Consider the following 18,994-nt stretch of genomic DNA (forward strand, 5'->3'; position numbering starts at 1 on the left):
TCTGTTGTTTTTATATGAAAATAAATATGATGAACAAGACACTCAGAGTACTTGCTATTTAATTCCATACTTAAGGCGTATTTACCATCCATTTTTACTTTAATACAAACGTGTATTTTAGATTTTATATGACAACAATCACGTATCTCACGCAGAGATCGCACTGGCATCCCTGGTGAAAAACCCAGCATATGCTGGTGGGTATGTTTTGATGCTGGGATGCTGGTTAGGTAGGTTTTGATGCTGGTTTAAGCTGGTCTTTTGCTGGTTTATGCTGGTCATGTTGCTGGTCAAGGACCAGCATAAACCAGCTAAGGACCATCTTAAACCAGCACCAAAACATACCTAACCAGCATCCCAGCATCAAAACATGCCTACCAGCATATGCTGGTTTTTTCACCAGGGATAGTGTTTGGGAATATTCATGCATAATTTAAACACATAACCACATGATATTAGATTTAAAAATAACACATTTTAGAAAGGAACGGCAACATCACGGTTGTCTGAACCAATGATCTTTAAGCTGTGTCGTAATCCAGGCGTTTCCCATCATGCTTTTGGTCAGCGCAGGCGGTGGAGAGCTACTGCGCCCGACTGCGCAGTAAGTGATAAGATCAATAACTGATAAGATCAATAACATGCAAGTAGAAAATAGATAAGGTAATTTTTTATTTCATACTGACTTAATGCCTATTCCATCCATATTCATTTTAGTTTGTTTTAATTTTAGTTACATTTTAGCATTTTCATGTGTTTTGTTTCATCTAATTAATATTTAAGAACTAGTTTATAGTTTTAGTTAACCAAGAATGTGCTAAACAAACAAACCATGAAATTAAACAAATCAGAAAACATTTCCATTGTATTAAGTTAATGTGGTCCAGTTTATTTAAGGCATCTACATCAATACATGAAGTTGCCCCATGAAAGGATGAAACGAACTGTTAACAATATAAAGAGCAATGCTATTTTGGCAAATCTATCAGTTTTCCAGCCAGATAACAAATCAGGATCAAGGATTAGAGGAACTAACACTGTAGTGACATAAATAACAGATCAGCAGTCTCCACAAGAGAAATGTCAAAGCGCAAAAGTGACACAAAAATACTTCCATAATGTACATGAGGCTATGGACGTGAACAGGAATGACACGGACATAGAGGGACTTTGGAAAGACTTTGGAAAGACTCTGCTTCTATAACGTTTGGTGTTCGCGTCGGGTCGTTACATAAAGCAGAAGACCAGTGAGATCCTCCATCAAGTACTACATTCCGGGAAAACAGACATACTGTATACTTTCATTCACATAAAACATGACCCAAAAGAAAATCAGGATTCAGAGAAAGCCTGACAAAGTCTATGAAGGTCGCCTTCATGCTTTAAAGGGAAAGAACGCAGAGTTCATTCAAACTTCAAGAAATTGAACCAAAAATGACATAACAATAAAACATACGTCAAATCTCCTGTAACATATCCAACAGATCAGGTAAAGAATATGTTTTGTTTTTCATTAATCAATACATAAAGGATAAAAGAAATTAAATGTGCTTTAAACATGATTGTTTCTGCTGTTTAGTGTCCAAATAATAATAACAATTAATAATAATAATAATAATAATAATAATAATAATGTTATCAACATCATTATTTTAAGGACACAGTGTGCTGTAGTGGTTTGAGCACTGGACCCTGGACACAAAAAAAGAAAATTATCACTTATTTTTCGATTTCGATGCGTCAAGGTAAACACCTTTCCTCTCAATATACGATTGGCTACAGGAAATCAAGATTAAATTTGCATCCCACAGCTCATCATGTACTGTAGCTACACACAAAAGAGGAAGGCCTCGTCTAATTAAGAGTCTGGCGTTCGTATGACGGATTGCACCCTCGTACTCTACAGAGTTTGGTAGGATCACTTCAGAGTTGAGAAAATTCCAGGTTTCCCTTATTCTATCCAGTGATTAAACGTTCTATTATAGATGTCAAGATCTTACAAGTGTACAAATATACATTCAGTAAAATATCAAAATAGAAACTGTGCTTAAGTTCTCTGATAAATCACTGACAGACCGAACACAGTATAGATAATCATCTCTCATCGTCCAGGCGTTATGATTGTACCATAAAAGCAGCCCGCAGCCCTGAAGGTCAAAGGTCAGAGCTCAGAGCCGTAGTTAGAAGATCAAGGGCAATGGTTACACATATGCTGCATTTGGGTTGGGAAATTAAAAAAAAATATATTTTGGCTTAGGTTGTGTCTCACGTCTAACCAGATTCCTCAATGCAACACTTTTTACATGGACAAACAAAAAAAATTAAAATGTTAAAGGGCTTAAGTCACTAGTCGGAGGTCTTGGCCTTTGTTTTGTTGATAGTTTGGGCTTAGATCCTCAGCCTCCACATTGTTACCCACAGTTTGTGCGGAGGAAAGTCATGGAAATGCCTTGTCGTTCTCAAGAGAGACATTTGGTCCTGATTTATTTCCACTGAGGAGTTGTTTGGTCCGTGTGACCGGATTGGGAGGGAGAAGGAGAGTGGGATGGCTGGCACTAGGAGGGCGCTTGTGTACGGTCATAGTCCAGAATCAGGCCTTTGATGTGCGATAGTTTCTGATGGAGATACTCGCACCGCTTCTTTTCTTCCCGATAGCCTGGAAACTTCTGTAGGGACAAAAACAAGATGAAGTTTTCATCTGTAACTAATATTCTTTGCTGTCAAAAATAGCGACATCTGCTGGATGGATGGTTTACTACAAATCACGTTAAAGGATTAGTTCACTCCAGAATTAGAATATCCTGATCATTTTTCACCCCCATGTCATCCAAGATGTTTGTCTTTCTTTTGTCAGTCGAAAAGAAATTAAGGTTTTCAAGGAAAACATTCCAGGATTTTTCTCTATATAGTGGACATCAATGGTGGTCAATGGGTTGAAGGTCCAAATTGCATTTTTAATGCAGCTTCAAAGGCCACTACACAATCCCAGTTGAGGAATAAAGGTTTTATCTAGCAACAACGATCGCCCATTTTTTTTTTGGAAAATAAAAATTTGTATACTTTTTAAGCACAAAAGCTTGTGTAGCACAGGTACTGGGATGCGCGTCCACGTACTATTGAATCATGTCAAAAGGTCACGCCGAACATAGATGGAACCACAGACCCAGTGTTTACAAAGAGAACGCACGAAGACTAAGAAAGTGCTAAGTAAGTAAGTCAAACGCTGTTTACAAACAAAAAGGTACAATGATGTCGGACGATTCTGAAGTTGTAGGAGAAAATAAGATGGAGTTTTTCGCCATACTCTACCTTTTTGAGCCGGAGTACACAGACGATGAACTTAGACGTGATTCGTAGTAGTGATGGGAAGTTTGGATAATTTTACCGACTCGCACCTTTGAGTCTCGTTCAGCAAAATGAACTAATCTTTTTTCGAGTCATTCCGTTCATTTTAGCAAAATATAATTAAAATGTTACATGTTACTTCCCTAACACATCTACTGCTTACACAAACGTTGATCACACTACAAACAAGACAAAACTATAATGCAGAAATAGAAAGAAATAGAAAAGATTAATTCATTGTTTACCTGGGTCTTTAGTCTATTATTAGCTCACCTCACCTCTTATCTGACAAGTTTTCGGGTTTGAGTCGTTCGTTCATCACATGACAGCCCCATAAGATGAATGAACAACTCAAAAAACCCAAAGACTCGAAACAGGTGAACTAATTCCAGTACAGAACCTAATAGGATGTTGAACATGCACGACTGAACGAATCACTCCCTGAGACGACTCATTCTTCCTGAGTCACATTAAAGATTCGTTCAAAATGAAAGAATCGTTTAATGAACGTGCCTTCACTAATTCGTAGCACTCATAGCACATCCCACAGCCTGTGCTACACAAGCTTTTGTGCTTAAAAAGTTTACAAATTTTTATGTTTTACGAAAAAAACGACCGATCGTTTCGCTAGATAAGACCCTTCTTCCTCGGCTGGGATCATTTAGAGCCCTTTGAAGCTGCATTTAAACTACATTTTGGAAGTTCAAAATCGGGGGCACCAATGAAGTCCTTTATATGAAGAAAAATCCTGAAATGTTTTCCTCAAAAACCATAATTTATTTATGACTGAAGAAAGAAAGACATGAACATCTTGGATGACAAGGGGGTGAGTAAATTATTTGTAAACTCTTGTTCTGGAAGTGGAGTTCTCCTTTTAGAATTATTAAAATAGTTTTCATTAGTTTAAATAAAGATGAAATAAATTATAAATATTAAGTGGAAAAACCTGACAGATAACTGAAATAGGTTTAATTTGAAAATCTAAAATGACTAATATTTAAATAAATTAAAGGTAAACAAAAACGTAAAAACTAATAATGTTAAATGCACAGAAGAAAATTATTAAAACATAAATTACAATTAAAATAAATAATATAAACAGCAATTAAATGGAATAAATACTATAACAGCATACAGATAAAACTAAAAACACCAAAAGATATATAGGACAATAATTACTATCAGATTATTCAAATAAGGCTCATAGTTAAGCAAAAATGTTATATTTTTTTACGCAGCCCTAGTTTGGAAAGGCCTTAAAGGAGAAGTTCACTTCCAGAACAAAAATGTACAGATAATTTACTCACCCCCTTGTCATCCAAGATGTTTCTTGAGGAAAACATTCCTGAATTTTTCTCCATGTAGTGAACTTCAATGGTGCCCTAAGTTTGAACTTCCAAAATGCAGTTTAAATGCAGCTTCAAAAAGCTCTAAACGACCCCAGCTGAGAAAGAAGGCTCTTATCTAGTGAAACGATCGGTCATTTTTGAAAAAAATTGACAATTTATTTACTTTTTAACCTAAAACACTCATCTTGTCTATTCTCTGCAACGTGCATGCTTAGTCTGTGTAATCCAGGTCAATGCAGTTAGGGTATGCTGCAAAACTCCCGTCTCGTTTTCTTCTTCAACGTCAAAATCATCCTACATTTTGGAAGTTCAAACTTTGGGGCACCACTGAAGTCGACTATATGGAGAAAAATTTGGGAATGTTTTCCTTAAGAAACATAATTTCTTATCGACTGAAGAAAGAAAGACATGAACAACATGGATGACAAGGGGCTGAGTAAATTATCTGTACATTTTTGTTCTGGAAGTAGACTTCTCCTTTAACATACCAAATATATAGTTGACCTCAAACATTCTCAACACGCATAATACAATTCTCTCACCTTCTTATACTTCCTATACTTCTCCATTATTTGATCTTCCATTACCTAGAATAATCAAAACAATGATTACAACAAACATATCTAAAATAACCTCTGACATCACGCATTATGTAACTGTTATATAAGGTGTGCAAAGGCATTATCTTGTAAAACAAAGACGCGTTCTTCCACGTAACCTTTAAAACAAGTCATTACGCCAATCTTCAGTGTCACATGACACTTTAGAAAAGTAATATTTATTATTCTTATCAATGGTGTGCTAGTTTAGTCAGGACAATGTGATGAGTGACTGTTAAAATAAAATTTTTTGTATAATATGTATAAATTGACTTTTGAATAATTCAATACGTCCTTCTTAAAGAGGCAGTTCACCTAAAAATAACTAAAATAACTATTTTTGATGAAATCCGAGAGCTTTCTTGACCCTGCATAGACAACAACATATCCGACATGTTCAAGGCCCAGAAAGGTAGTAAGAACAACGCTAACATGAAACTAAGAGAATACAAAAATAACAACTTTAACAATTTCTTCTTTTCCGGTTTCATCAAAAATATCTTAATTTGTGTTCTGAAGATGAACAAAGTCTTACAGGTTTGGAACGACACAAGGGTGAGTAATTAATGACGGAATTTTCATTTTTGGATGAACTGTCCCTTTAAATTAAACTTACCAACTCAAATATTTGAACGATAGTGTATATGATGCCTTTTTCTGTACCTTATACTCTTGTGTCCCCGGCGACAGCGTCTTTATCTTGGATCCCAGCTGAACAAACATCTCTGTGACTTTCCCTATACGTTCATGAAGGTCTCTGTACTCGTCGTATTCCGCACAGAAATCCTCTTTGTACCTCTGCCGCTGCTCAGAGTCCGTAATAGTGTTGTATTTTCTGAAAAACAAAAATTCCTTGAGTGAACTAAACCAGTTTAACAATGACAATAATTAAAGCCGCAAGGCAAAATCCCAAGAGAAACCAGTAGGTGGCACTACAGATTAAAATAAACGTCTATTCTCATTCTTGAAGTCTTTACCTTTAAAAATTCAAAAGCAGAGCATTTAACAACAAAAACAAAACTGATTTTTGCTTCAATTCTCACATTCTGTAAAATTACACACTGTAGCTTTAAATGTGTCACCCAGTTCATTTTCTATTGCTTAATCATAAGCAGACAATCTCCACCTTGTAATTACAGAAGCACAAAGCAGTAGAACAAACCGAAATCTGGTCTTACTTACAATAAATAGTCAGGCAGCTCATCGGGCGAGGCACGGGTGACAGGTGTGTTGGGTCGTTCGTGATCTAGACATTAACACAGACAAGAATGATAAAATGGTTCATGTAATCTGACTACGCAAACATATCAAAGCGTCATGCTGCTCGGGCTGATGGAGTCATTTATCAAACCTTGTGATAAGGGATGATAGTCGCTGACAGAGGCTGTCTGACAAAACGTCGAGCTTGTGGGCTCTGCACGTTTTACAGTGGGTCACCCAGCTGTTAGTTAAGTTAATCATCCACCCTGGCGCAAGGGAAGGGCGCAGACGAGCAGTCGCTCGCACACAAACATGCAGGAATATCTCCTGAATTGCTTGGCAAGTCTGAACCTGTTCTGCCATCATTTCACTTCAAATGAAAGTGGCTCACAGTGAGCCACTTCTAAGATGAACTGCAGTGCCAAAGCTGAAACAGGCTGGTTTCTTCTTCTTTTACATAACAGCAGTTATTCAACATCAGAAAACATCTAGTGAAATACCTTCTGAGAAACAATGACTCCATTGCTCTTTTTACAGCGCTTATAAATATTGATTATGATCACCACATTTCCTACTGTTATCACTGCCTGACATCATAACATGTAACAATCATAACATCATGTTGTTAAACAATATTTTCCTGTGGGCTCTAAATCTCTTTGGCAATAACAGTAGCTTAAATAGCTGTTAAATAGAATTTTACATGTTAATAAAAAATAAAAATAATAATAATAAAATTAAATAAAAATTAAATAATAAAATTATTAAAACTACAGATATTAATTTTAAATAATGCCTATACATGTACATAGGCCAACAATTAGAAAAAAATGTAACCGTTACAAAGCAAATATACTGTATAAAAATGATCACTTAAAATTAATTCATTTTGTAATTACACAGTTAGTATTTATAATAATTTAACTTTCCCAGTTATACACTACCATTCAAAAAATAGATATATATTTTTTGGATTGTTTATGATCTTTATATGCTGACCAATGCTAGTTTATATGCTGACCAATATTTATTTAATTAAAACTACAGTAACTGAAACACTAGTGCAAATTAAAATAACTGTTTTGTCTTTTGTAACATTTTAAGTAAAAGTATTTATTGTCTTTTCTTCAACTTGATGCACCCTTGCTGAATAAAAGTATTATTATTTACTATTTACTATTATTTATTTATAAAAAATTTTTACGTTACCATGTTGAGAATGTGTATGTATACACGTGTATCTATTATACTGTACATTATTTACTTGCCAACAAATAAATATTTATTTATTTGTTGACAAATAACATTAATTATTTTGTCAACAAATAACAAACACACACACGCACACACGTACACATTTAATTTTTTAAAAATATTTTATGTATTATATTTTACATTATTTATTATTTATTGATTTATTTTCAGATGATTTTGTCCACAAATAAATACATAAATATATTTTTTTACATATTATCTATTACACGTTTATTTATTTGCTAATTATTTTGTAAACAAATAAATGTTTTTACATTTTATATTATGCATTATTTCTTTATTTATTTGCACATTATTTTAAAATAAATAAATAAATGTATGTATAAATAAATGTTTTTTTTTACATTTCAATCTATTGTAGTATACGTTATTTATTTGCAAACAATTTTTTTAATAAATATGTATGCATGTATTGTGTATTTGCAAATTATTTTGCAATAATTATTATGTGTATATATATATATATATATATATATATATATATATATATATATATAATATATAAATATAATATATATAATTTTTTTTGTTGCATTATTTCATTATTTTTGCACGTTTTAATATTTTAGCTATTTTATTTTACATTATTCATTTATTTATTTAAAAAATATTTTGCACACACACACACACATACATATATATATAGCACTTCTACATTACAAATTTACATTTAAACCTTTTAACCCACCATTTATATTTTCCTGGTTCTGTTTGAGGTCCGGGCTGGTCTCAACCCACTCCGGTTTTAAGCGCTCCCTCTCCTTTTCTTTATGCTTCTTGGACTTCTTTTTGTGCTGGCCATTTGCTAGCTGGTGGTCAGTGCAGATTTCTGGTTCAGTTCTTGTGTGTTTAGGGCTGGAGGATGGCTGCTGTGCTGGTTCTGGCTTTTCTGGTTTGGGCACGCTATTGGACTCGCCGAGCTTGTGCCGCTGGTAAAGACCATCTGGGCTCTGCTGGGCTGTAGCGGAACCCCTTTGCAAACTTGCGTTTCCATGAGCGGAAGAACTACGGCTCATGGAGGAGCCGAGATGTCCATTGGAAGGGGATTGCAAGGGAATGTTCTGGTCTAATAAACGTTGCTTTTTCGGCGTCTGACTTTCTGGATGGTCGGAAGGCACTGGGCGTTTCTGGGGAGGAAAGAAAGAAGGAGATTTCACAAACTTCGCAGATGGAAAACAGCAATAGCGTGGACCGGCAGCTTAATTGGCTCCTGCAAACAGCAGTGACTGAAGCGCCTCCAGCATCTCCATAAATAAAAAGCAGACGGCGCCAAACATGATCTTCACAAGAAAAAAAAAGGAGGCTCTTCTCACTCATCTCAGGTAAATCAATCACAAATTCAATGACAAAGCTGTGCAAGGACCCAGCAGTCCGTTGCAGAAATCATACAGCGTGCAAAAGCTTTAAAATGAGACAAAGTAGCACTTCTTTTTATAGGTGCAAATTTACCATGGAGGGATTCTTGACAGGGCTGAGTTGGGATGGAGAATCCCCTGAGGTTTTGTGGAATGAATGGCTGGACTGGATGCTTTTCAACTGGCTGCTACTGCTGCTGCTGCTGAGAGGCTGGAGTTTTCTGGAATATCAGAGAGTGAGACGCCGTCAAAATGTCATTCCTTTCATGCTTGCCATCAGGAAACCTTTGCTAATTAAATTCTGAAACAAATCTGTGAACAGTCCAGACAAGTCGAGATCAACTTCCTAGTTCCAGAGAGCTATAAAAAGATGCAGTTGTGGCTTACAGGAAATGGAGGAACTAAACAGGAAGAAATTTAAAGCTGAGGATCAAGGTCTAGGATTTGCACGAGTGTTAATCAGGTTTGGCCGTTCCCGAACCGAGTGTAAAAACATTAGACTCCTGCACAGCATTCGTTCGGTCGGAGCGTCGGCCGGGGCTTGTTAGTCTAACTTCGCATTTCCGGGTAGCTGATAATATCTGCAGTGGGACTGGCAAAAGCCTTGCTAATGTCCAGTGACGAGAACAATGGTGCCAGAGACATTCCTACTCGGCTGGAACTTTCCTCTGGCAATCTGCTTCCTACAGCTCCTTCCTCTCATACAGCTGCTTTTTCATCACATGGTGGATCGTTCTTTACAAGCGTCTTGCTTCGACGCCGTGACAAACCTGATTTACTAAACTGGACTATATAGTAAAAAGTGAAGTAAAATTAATGGAAAGTATAGAATAAAATATAGCAATATTTAAAAATAAAAACTACTAAAATGACATACACTACCAGTCAAAAGTTTTTGAACAGTCTTTAATGTTTTTAATACCTGCATTTATTTGATACAAAATACAGCAAAAGCATTAATATTGTGAAATATTTTTACTATTTAAAATAGCTGTTTTCTATTTGAATATATTTTCAAATGTAATTCATTCCTGTGATCAAAGCTAAATTTTCAGCATCATTACTCCAGTCTTCAGTGTCCACATGATCCTTCAGAAATCATTCTAATATGCTGATTTGCTTTTTAAGAAACATTTTTTATTGTTATTATTATCAATATTTAAAACTGTACATTTTTTGATGAATAGAAAGATCCAAAGATCAGCATTTATCTGAAATAAACAGCTTTTGTAACATTATACACTATACCATGCAAAAGCTTGGAGTCAGTATAAGGGAATTAATATTTTTATTTAGGAAGGTCACTTTAAATTAATCAAAAGTGATGAATATAGATTTCTATTTCAGATAAAAGCTGTTTTTTCTAAACTTTCTATTCATCAAAGAAACCTGAAAATTGTTGTTTTCAACAAAATAATAAAAATAAATGTTTTTTTTGTTTGTTTGTTTTAGCAGAAAATCAGAATGTTAGAATGATTTCTGAAGGATCATGTGACACTGAAGACTGGAGTAATGATGCTAAAAATTCAGCTTCAAAATCACAGGAATAAATTACATTTTTAAACATTCAAATAGAAAAGAGTTATTTTAAGTAGTAAAAATATTTCACAATTTTACGGTTTTTGCTGTACTTTGGATCAAATAAATGCAGGCTTGGTGAGCAGAAGAAACTTCTTTAAAAAAAACATTTTACTGTTCAAAAACTTTTGACTGGTAGTGTATAATAAATTTATGAAAAATCAAAATTATAACTGAACACATAAAATAAATGTTAACTGAAAATACTAATATACTTTTTATCAATATTTTCAATTAGCTTTTATTTTATTTTTATTTATTCATTTTCAGTTTAAAACTATATTACTATATAAATAATACTAAAATAACACTATTTTACATAAAAAAAAATATATTTATTTATAAAAGATAAATAGTACCCAATTTAAATAATACGTACATATTTATAATAGTTTTAAATATTATATAACTACAAATTAATAGTAATAAAATGTTTTTGACAGGAATCCCACTGAGTGACATGCACTACCATTCAAAAGTTTGAGGTCAGTAAGACTTTTTATTTTAGCAAGATGCTTTTTATTCGTCAAGTATCCATTAAATTGATCACAAGTGACATTTAAACTATTACAAAATATTTCTAAGAAGAAATGCTGTTATTTTAAACTTTCTATTCAAAGAATCCTTAAAAATGCATTGTGATTTCAACAAAAATATTAGGCAGAATGATTTTTAACACTGATTATAAGAAATGTTTATTGACCATAAAATCAGCATATTAGAATGATTTCTGAAGGATCATGTGACACTAAAGACTGGAGTAATAATGCTGAAACTTTGCCAAATGCACACTAAAAATACTGGGTTAAATACAACCCAGTGCTGGACAAATATGGACAAACCCAATGACTCAACTATTGCTTGAAAATTACTATATTTCTTGATTAAAATGAACCAAAAATAGGTTGGAAATTAACATTTATTAATAAGTTAAATTTTTTTTTTTTAAAGTGCAGCTTTGGTGAGCATGAGACATTTTTAAAAAAATCTTTCTGACTCCAAACTTTTGAATGGTAGATGTTTCTGCAAGCATGCGTGTTGTGCAAGTCCCATTCTGGGGTTTATTGCAAGACCATTTTGATCTGTCCCATTAGGATACTTTAGACTGGCAGTGCGCATAAAAATTGAGAGGCAGAGGTGAAGGCAGAGAAGAAACTCAAGCACGTAGTCAGTTAGGCGGAGTGTGGAAAACGTCCCAAATACACGGCTGCCAAGCTCGTATTTGGCAGGATGGCTGCCGTTTATTCTCCTATTGTTCCGGGAGTGAATACGGCTGCACAGAAGCTTTCAGCATAATTCCACTCAACAGCACAGTGAATCGCACGGCTTCCTGCTCAGACAGGCCTATTAACCACATCATCTGTGCTAAAACGTGTACTTAATAAAGCCTCCAAAACACATCATCTCAGCAGACTGCGGGGGCAAGGCCTGGATGACATTACTGTACCAAACGTCATCAGCCCTTCTTAGTCAAAGGAAGTTGGGAAATAATACTGTTTTGAAAGTTTGAAATGTTTGTCTCTAAGCAGGGTCATTAATGTGAAGTAAAACTACAACGTTTTTGTTAACTGAAATAAAGCTGAAATAAAATTACATATAAATATTAGATAAGAAACTTAAACTAAATGAAAATGAGTCATTTGGATTGGCAACTAAGTTGAGGTAACTAGGCACTAAAATGAAGAAAAAACAAACAAAAAAAAAAGTAAAAAGAAACCTAAAAACTTTACCTGTCAAAAAAAAAAGTATTAACATTAAACTAGTAAAATTATAAATAGCAATAAAAAAAAATACTAAAAATGACAACTGAAAATAAAAAATAAATTTAAATTGTGTAAATGATAAATAATATATATTATATAATAATATATTCTAAATAATATCCAATATAATATTTAAAAAAAAATAAAAAAATAAAAAAATCAAATCAAATCAAAATAAAATAAAATAAAATACAAGGCTGAAATAAAATTAAATATAAATCTTTTATTTTATATTTTCAATTCATTAGTTTTAAGCTTTTATTTTTATATTTTCAGTTTATAACTATATTACCATATAAATAATGCTAAAATAACAGTATTTTATTGATTCTGACTGAATCACTAAAAATGATTTCAATTATTTCAATGATATTTCTAAATAATATCCAACATAATATTTAAAAACGTTAAAATGAAAAATTAAATAAAAATGTTGGAAGTAAAGAACACAAGACATTCTGACTGAATCACTAATAATAATTTCAATTATTTTAATGATATTTCTAAATAATAGCCAATATAATATTTAAAAATGTTAAAAGAAACATTTTTGGTTTGGTCTTGATAAAAGGGTACTTGAACCTTACTAATGGGTCTACGAAAAAGACAAAAAATAAAATAAAATAAAAAAACATAAAATAAAAAAAAAATAATAATAATAAACCTAAAACTTTAACTGCCAAAATAAATAAATACATAAATAAATAAAATAAAAAAAATACATTAAAAGTATTAACAATAAACTAGTAAAATTTAAAATAGCTACTAAAACTGACAAAGGCATAACAAATTTATCACAAATTAAAATGACAACTTAAAATATAAAATAAAAGCTATTTTACACACACACATATATATATATATATATATATATATATATATATAGTTTTTATTATTATTTTCAACTTTTATTTTTATCTTTTCAGTTTTAAACTATATGACCATATAAATAATGATAAAATAACACTATTTTATTGATTGAAACTAACTGTATTAATGATTTCAATGATATTTCTAAATAACATCCAATATTATATTCAAAAGAGTAAAAAGGAACATGTTTTTGGTACTTGAACCTTACTAATGGGTCTACGCAAAAATAAAATAAAATTAAATAATAAAATTAAATAAAATTAAATGTTGGAAGTAAAAATCACGAGAGGTGAAGTATCGTAAGTTAAAGTATGGTAGATTATGGTCTGACACACTAAAACATCAATAAAAGATGATGTGAGAATTGAGAATACCGTATGTACCTTGTCAACACCCTTTGAATGAGTTGCCGCTCTTCCTCGACATAGCCGGGCCAGTCTTTCCGCACATGTCTGTAGAAATCATCCTTCAGAGTAAAGCTGTGGTCTTTGGGATTGAGTTTAGCCACCTGAAAGGAAATACACAATAGAATTATTCTCCTAATGAGAAACTGTCCTCGGTTCACAAACGCACTTAAGTAAACAATATTTCAAGACATGAACCGTCGAGCATTACTAGAGTCAGCATCTTTTCATAGAAATATGACACTTACGAATTTTTTACGAGAGTGAAAAATAATGTACGATAGGCCTTTTAAGGACATTCTTAAATACATCCAGAGGACAATAATTCAATTCAGACCTCGTAAATGTAAAACAGAAAGCATAAATGTATTGCAGCACAGGACGCTCTGTAGAGCACTTCTCCAAATGGGATATGAACCCAGCACAACCCTCCCTCTGTCAAAACACAATCCATTCTCCAAATATCATTAAGGCAGAAGGCTAATTGCTACCGCTAGCACCGCAAACTCCCCTTGTTGACTGTGCAGGAACTCCTGAATATAAACGCAGCAGGAAACATTCAGCAAATAAACCTACTGACAAAATCAGATATAACCATCTTGTCTGCCCAAATGCAATAGAGAAGCAGCTCTGGACATAAACTCTATTATCTGGATAGGCTGAGTACTGAACTGTGTTTTCTGAAGTAGGGCTGATGGGAGAGATTAACAAAACAAAACAAAACAAAAAAACTTGGCGCTGCTGCAGAATGAAACGCTGACAGAGAGTTTTAATCAATAACATATTATACAGGGCTCCACTATGACTAAAGTGGTCAGAATAGTAACAAAAATGTGCAACAATTTAAAATTTAGCCTGCATGAGCAACAGTCAGGAAAGCCTTTTGTGCATTAATACATAGTTTAGTCAGATATCATCTTGGAGGGTGGCCTTACAACTTCAGAGAGCACGCAAGTGTATCCTGCATGCATTGACAAACAGCGTGAGTCATGATGCCGATTCGCATACAAACCACTCTTATGAACTGGTGCTTTCATTGAACTGTTCAAAAGTTTGGGATCAGTAAGAAATTTGTATTTATTTATTTTTACTAAGGATGCATTAAACTCATGAAAAAGATTTGTTTGCTTGTTTGTAACCATGTGCAAGCATTCAAATAAATGCTGTTCTTTTGAACTTTCTATTCCACCCAAAATAAAAAATAAAAAAATGTCATGGTTTTCATTAAAAACATATAAGCAGCACAACAGTTTTCAACACTGATAATTGTAATATTAAAAAAATAAATAAATAAACATTAGAATGATTTCTGAAGGATCATGTGACACTAAAGACTTGAGTAATGATGCTGAAAATTCAGCTTTGGCAAAAAGGAAATACATTACATTTAAAATATTTAAAAAAAAATTAAAACAGTGATTTTAAATTGTAATATTTCACAATAGTACTGTTTTTACTGTATCTTTGACCCAATAAATGCAGCCTTTGAATGATAATGTAATAAATATATTCACTTAATATATATAGTTAAACAGAATAAGTCTTTTTCTGCTTTTCAAGGCTGTGTACATTTGATCAAAAATACAGAAAAAAAACAGCAATATTGTGAAATATTATTCCAATTTAAAATAGTGGATTTATATTTTAATATATTTTAAAATGTAATTTATTCCTGTGATGCAACCTGAATTTTCATCAGCCATTACTCCAGTCTTCAGCGTCACATGATCCTTCAGAAATCATTCTAATATGCTGATTTATTATCAATTTTGGAAAAATGCAGCTTGATATTTTTTTGGAATCTGTGATCATTTTTTGAGGCTTCTATGATGAATAAAACATTAAAAAGAACAGCATTTATTCAAAATAGAAATCTTCTCCAACAATATAAATTACTTTTCAAAGTTTGGGTCAGTAATTTTTTCTTTCTTTCATTCTTTGAAAAAAAAATCATTACTTTTATTCAGCAAGAATGTGTTAAATTGATAAAAAGTGACAGTAAAGACTTTTATTGTTAGAAAATATTTCTATTTTAAATAAATGCTGTTCTTTTTAACTTTTTATTCATCTAAAAATCCTGAAAAAAGTATCACAGGATCCAACAAATATTAAGCAGCACAACTGTTTCAAACATTAATAATAAATCAGCATATCAGAATGATTTCTGAACAATCATGTGACACTGAAGACTAGAGTAATGATGCTGAAAATTCAGCTTTGCATCACAGAAATAAATTACATTTTGAGGTATATTAAAATAAAAAACTGTTATTTTAAATTGTAATAATATTTATTAATATTACAGTTTTTTCTGTATTTTTGTACCAAATAAATACATTAAAAAAATGAATGAATAAATAAAAGTCTTACTGATCCCAACCCTTTGAACGGCAGCTTGTCTCAAACAAGCAGAAATATTCAAAGTCTCACTAGCGTATCAAATTGAAATAACTTATACTAAATATCACCGTAATTAAAAAAAAAAGATTCCTCTCATAAGACTCCAACTGTGGTTTGGGAAACATTTTTCCATTTGCGCAGATTATAAACATTTAGTTTGTTGTGAATTTGCACTGTAGCATGCCGTGCACTTGTGTTTTACCTCATCTAACACAGCGCTCAAGTCGACCTTGTCCTTGGGGCTGGCTTTCTCCCTCTCCAGCCAGAGCAGTAGTTCTGGTTTGCTGTAGGGCTTTAAGGCCAGAATGTGAATGACGCGTTCTTTCAAGGGCCTGTGGGCCACCAAGTTAGGTGTACCGTTCCTCTTGTTGCTGGGTGAATGTCTATTAGTGTTATCAAAGCTGGTCGGCAGGCCCTGCTTCTTCTTAATCTTCACACATTTACCTGAGGGAAGAAAAAAAAACACTGTATGAGTCACAAATGTTTTTTATTAGCATTACTTGGTCTGTAAAACTAAAGGAATTCATATTTCACAAGAGTTCAAAACAAGCCGAGAATCTGACATAAAACGGGCTGAAAGATTATTGCCTAACTCGACTGCCTCTTCAGCACTGAAAATAAACCGAGAGCTCTGCAAATAGCACAGAACTTCTGGGGCCACTCAAATCCCCAAGCTCTCGTTACGCAAAACAAAACCGAGCCGCCCTGAGGTGAAATTAGACACACACATAACAGACAAGGGGTGAGTGCTGGGGCCGTGACAAACGACTGTCACACATACAGTAGTGTAAACAGCAAGCGCTGGACCACTTTAGGAAATACAGCTTTGAGTAAACACGACGGCCCCCATAGCACTCGTATGACCCGTTCTCCGGATGTGCGCTCTGAAATTTGGTGTGGCCGGAGAGTGTGAAAGAGCGCTGCTCTCTCTTGTGCAAATATCTAAGCCGTGGAAACGAAAGCACCTCAAATAGAGACGTTCTTTCTGTTTTCCATCTTCCCACCAGTGTGCTAATTTACCTGGAGCCGGCAGGACACAGGAGTGCTAATAGATATCAAGCATGCCTAATCTCATTAGAAGTTTAAGCTGTACTTTGAAGGTTGCTATAGGACAAAGTGAAGCATAAGCTGTTCATACAGCGAGTGCTACGCTACTGTGCTCATTCAGTTTTGCATGCCGCTTTAGGGCTTTGTTATTGCTGCAGAAACACACTACGTTGTTGTCTTGCCAGTTCAATTCAAATGGACTGGGTTAAATCAAATTACTCCGTCATTTTAAGCAATCTTCACAATAACTCAAAAGGAAAGTCTACCTAAAAATAAACTGGCTGCTATCATTTTTTCACCCTCGTATGATATACGGCTTTCTGTGGAACACAAAATATGTACCACCCTCATGTTGTTTCAAACCTGAATGACTTACCTTCTTCCGTGGAATACAAAACACAATATTCTGAAGAATGTTGGTAGCCAAACAGTTTTGGTGACCATTGACATTTCTTGAAATATTTTCTTAAGTGTTTTGCAAAAGAGAAAGTCAGGTTTGGAACAACATGAGAGTGAAGAAATGATGACAGAATAGTCATTTTTGGGTGAATATCTAATATAAAACTTCATGGTTAACTTGCTGTATTCAGGACAGTTTGGAAACGCACTAGAAAAGTGGGGTTTTGGACAATATTGGCATGAATCCTATTTAATTTGTAATAATTTTGCACTGATAAGGGACAACACAAACTACAAAAACATATTTTATTACATAAACAACTTTAATTTTAAATTCATCAAAATATCCACCATTATCAGCTATTACAGCTCTGCATAATCTGGGCCTAAATTCATTGTATTCTAAACTTAACTGGCAATCAGTTGTTGAAGTTATTAAGGTGTGCTGACCCAAAAATCTTTTAAAAACCTGGGCCAAGTTTAAACCAGTAACCAGGCATCACAGCTGGCAAAGGGGCATGTCTGACTTTGACATGTATATATTGACATTATTATGTAATCAAAATGAAAATTATTATTGCTGGTCTTCAGTGATGTCAACGTCAAGTTACTTTAATGTATTTGCACCAAAAAATTATAAGGATTTATGCTGATATCGTCCAAAACCACACTTTGCCAGGGGTGTTTTCAAACTTTTGGAGGGCAGTGTACATTAAAAAAAATAAATTAAAATTTGTGAGTTTATATTTCGCAATTCTGAGTTTTTTTTTTTTTCTTACAATTGCAAGTTTATGTCACGCAATACTAACTTTATAACTTGCGAGTTTATAATCACGAAATTCTGAGAAAAAAGTCAGAATTGTGAGCTTACATCTTGCAATTCTTACTTTAGAACTCACAACTGTGAGAAAAAAGTCAAAATTGTGAGATTTAAACATTCTAAAGCAATTCTGAGAAATAACATTTTAAAAAATCTCGGAATTGTGATACAAACCCAATTATGACTTTTTTTCTGAGAATTGTGAGTTTATATCCCACTATTCTGACTTTATAATAAGGGAAAAAAAACTTTAAAAATGTCTATCAAAATACACGTCATTAATTTTATTATGATTATTACAATTCTGAGAAAAAAGTCAGAATTGTGAGTTTATATCTTGCAATTATGACATTATTTATAGTTTTTTTTTTACAATTCCAAGTTTGTCATACAATACTGCATTTATAATTTGCAACAGTGAGTTTATATCACAAAATTCTGAGGAAAAAGTCAGAATTGTGAGTTTATATCTTGCAATTATGACATTATTTATAGCTTTTTTCTCACAATTCCAAGTTTGTCATACAATACTGACTTTATAATTTGCAACAGTGACTTTATATCACAAAATTCTGAGGAAAAAGTCA

At 33.2% G+C, this 18,994-nt stretch overlaps 1 protein-coding gene across 1 annotated transcript in view; it reads right to left on the reverse strand.

Annotated features, from left to right (window-relative positions):
• Positions 1–705: 705 nt before the first annotated feature.
• Positions 706–18,994, reverse strand: part of LOC127180359 (RNA polymerase II elongation factor ELL2) — a 51,093-nt gene continuing 32,804 nt past the window's right edge. The window contains exons 5-12 of the mRNA XM_051134344.1: positions 16,344–16,585; positions 13,721–13,845; positions 9,218–9,344; positions 8,457–8,895; positions 6,476–6,539; positions 5,957–6,128; positions 5,237–5,281; positions 706–2,666 (exon numbers count right to left, since the gene is read on the reverse strand). Of these exons, the coding sequence (XP_050990301.1) occupies positions 2,556–2,666; positions 5,237–5,281; positions 5,957–6,128; positions 6,476–6,539; positions 8,457–8,895; positions 9,218–9,344; positions 13,721–13,845; positions 16,344–16,585 (1,325 nt within the window). The 3' untranslated portion in view covers positions 706–2,555. The remainder of the gene's footprint in view (positions 2,667–5,236; positions 5,282–5,956; positions 6,129–6,475; positions 6,540–8,456; positions 8,896–9,217; positions 9,345–13,720; positions 13,846–16,343; positions 16,586–18,994) is intronic.

Source organism: Labeo rohita, chromosome 18, assembly GCF_022985175.1.
Source record: "Labeo rohita strain BAU-BD-2019 chromosome 18, IGBB_LRoh.1.0, whole genome shotgun sequence".
Lineage (NCBI taxonomy): Eukaryota > Metazoa > Chordata > Actinopteri > Cypriniformes > Cyprinidae > Labeo > Labeo rohita.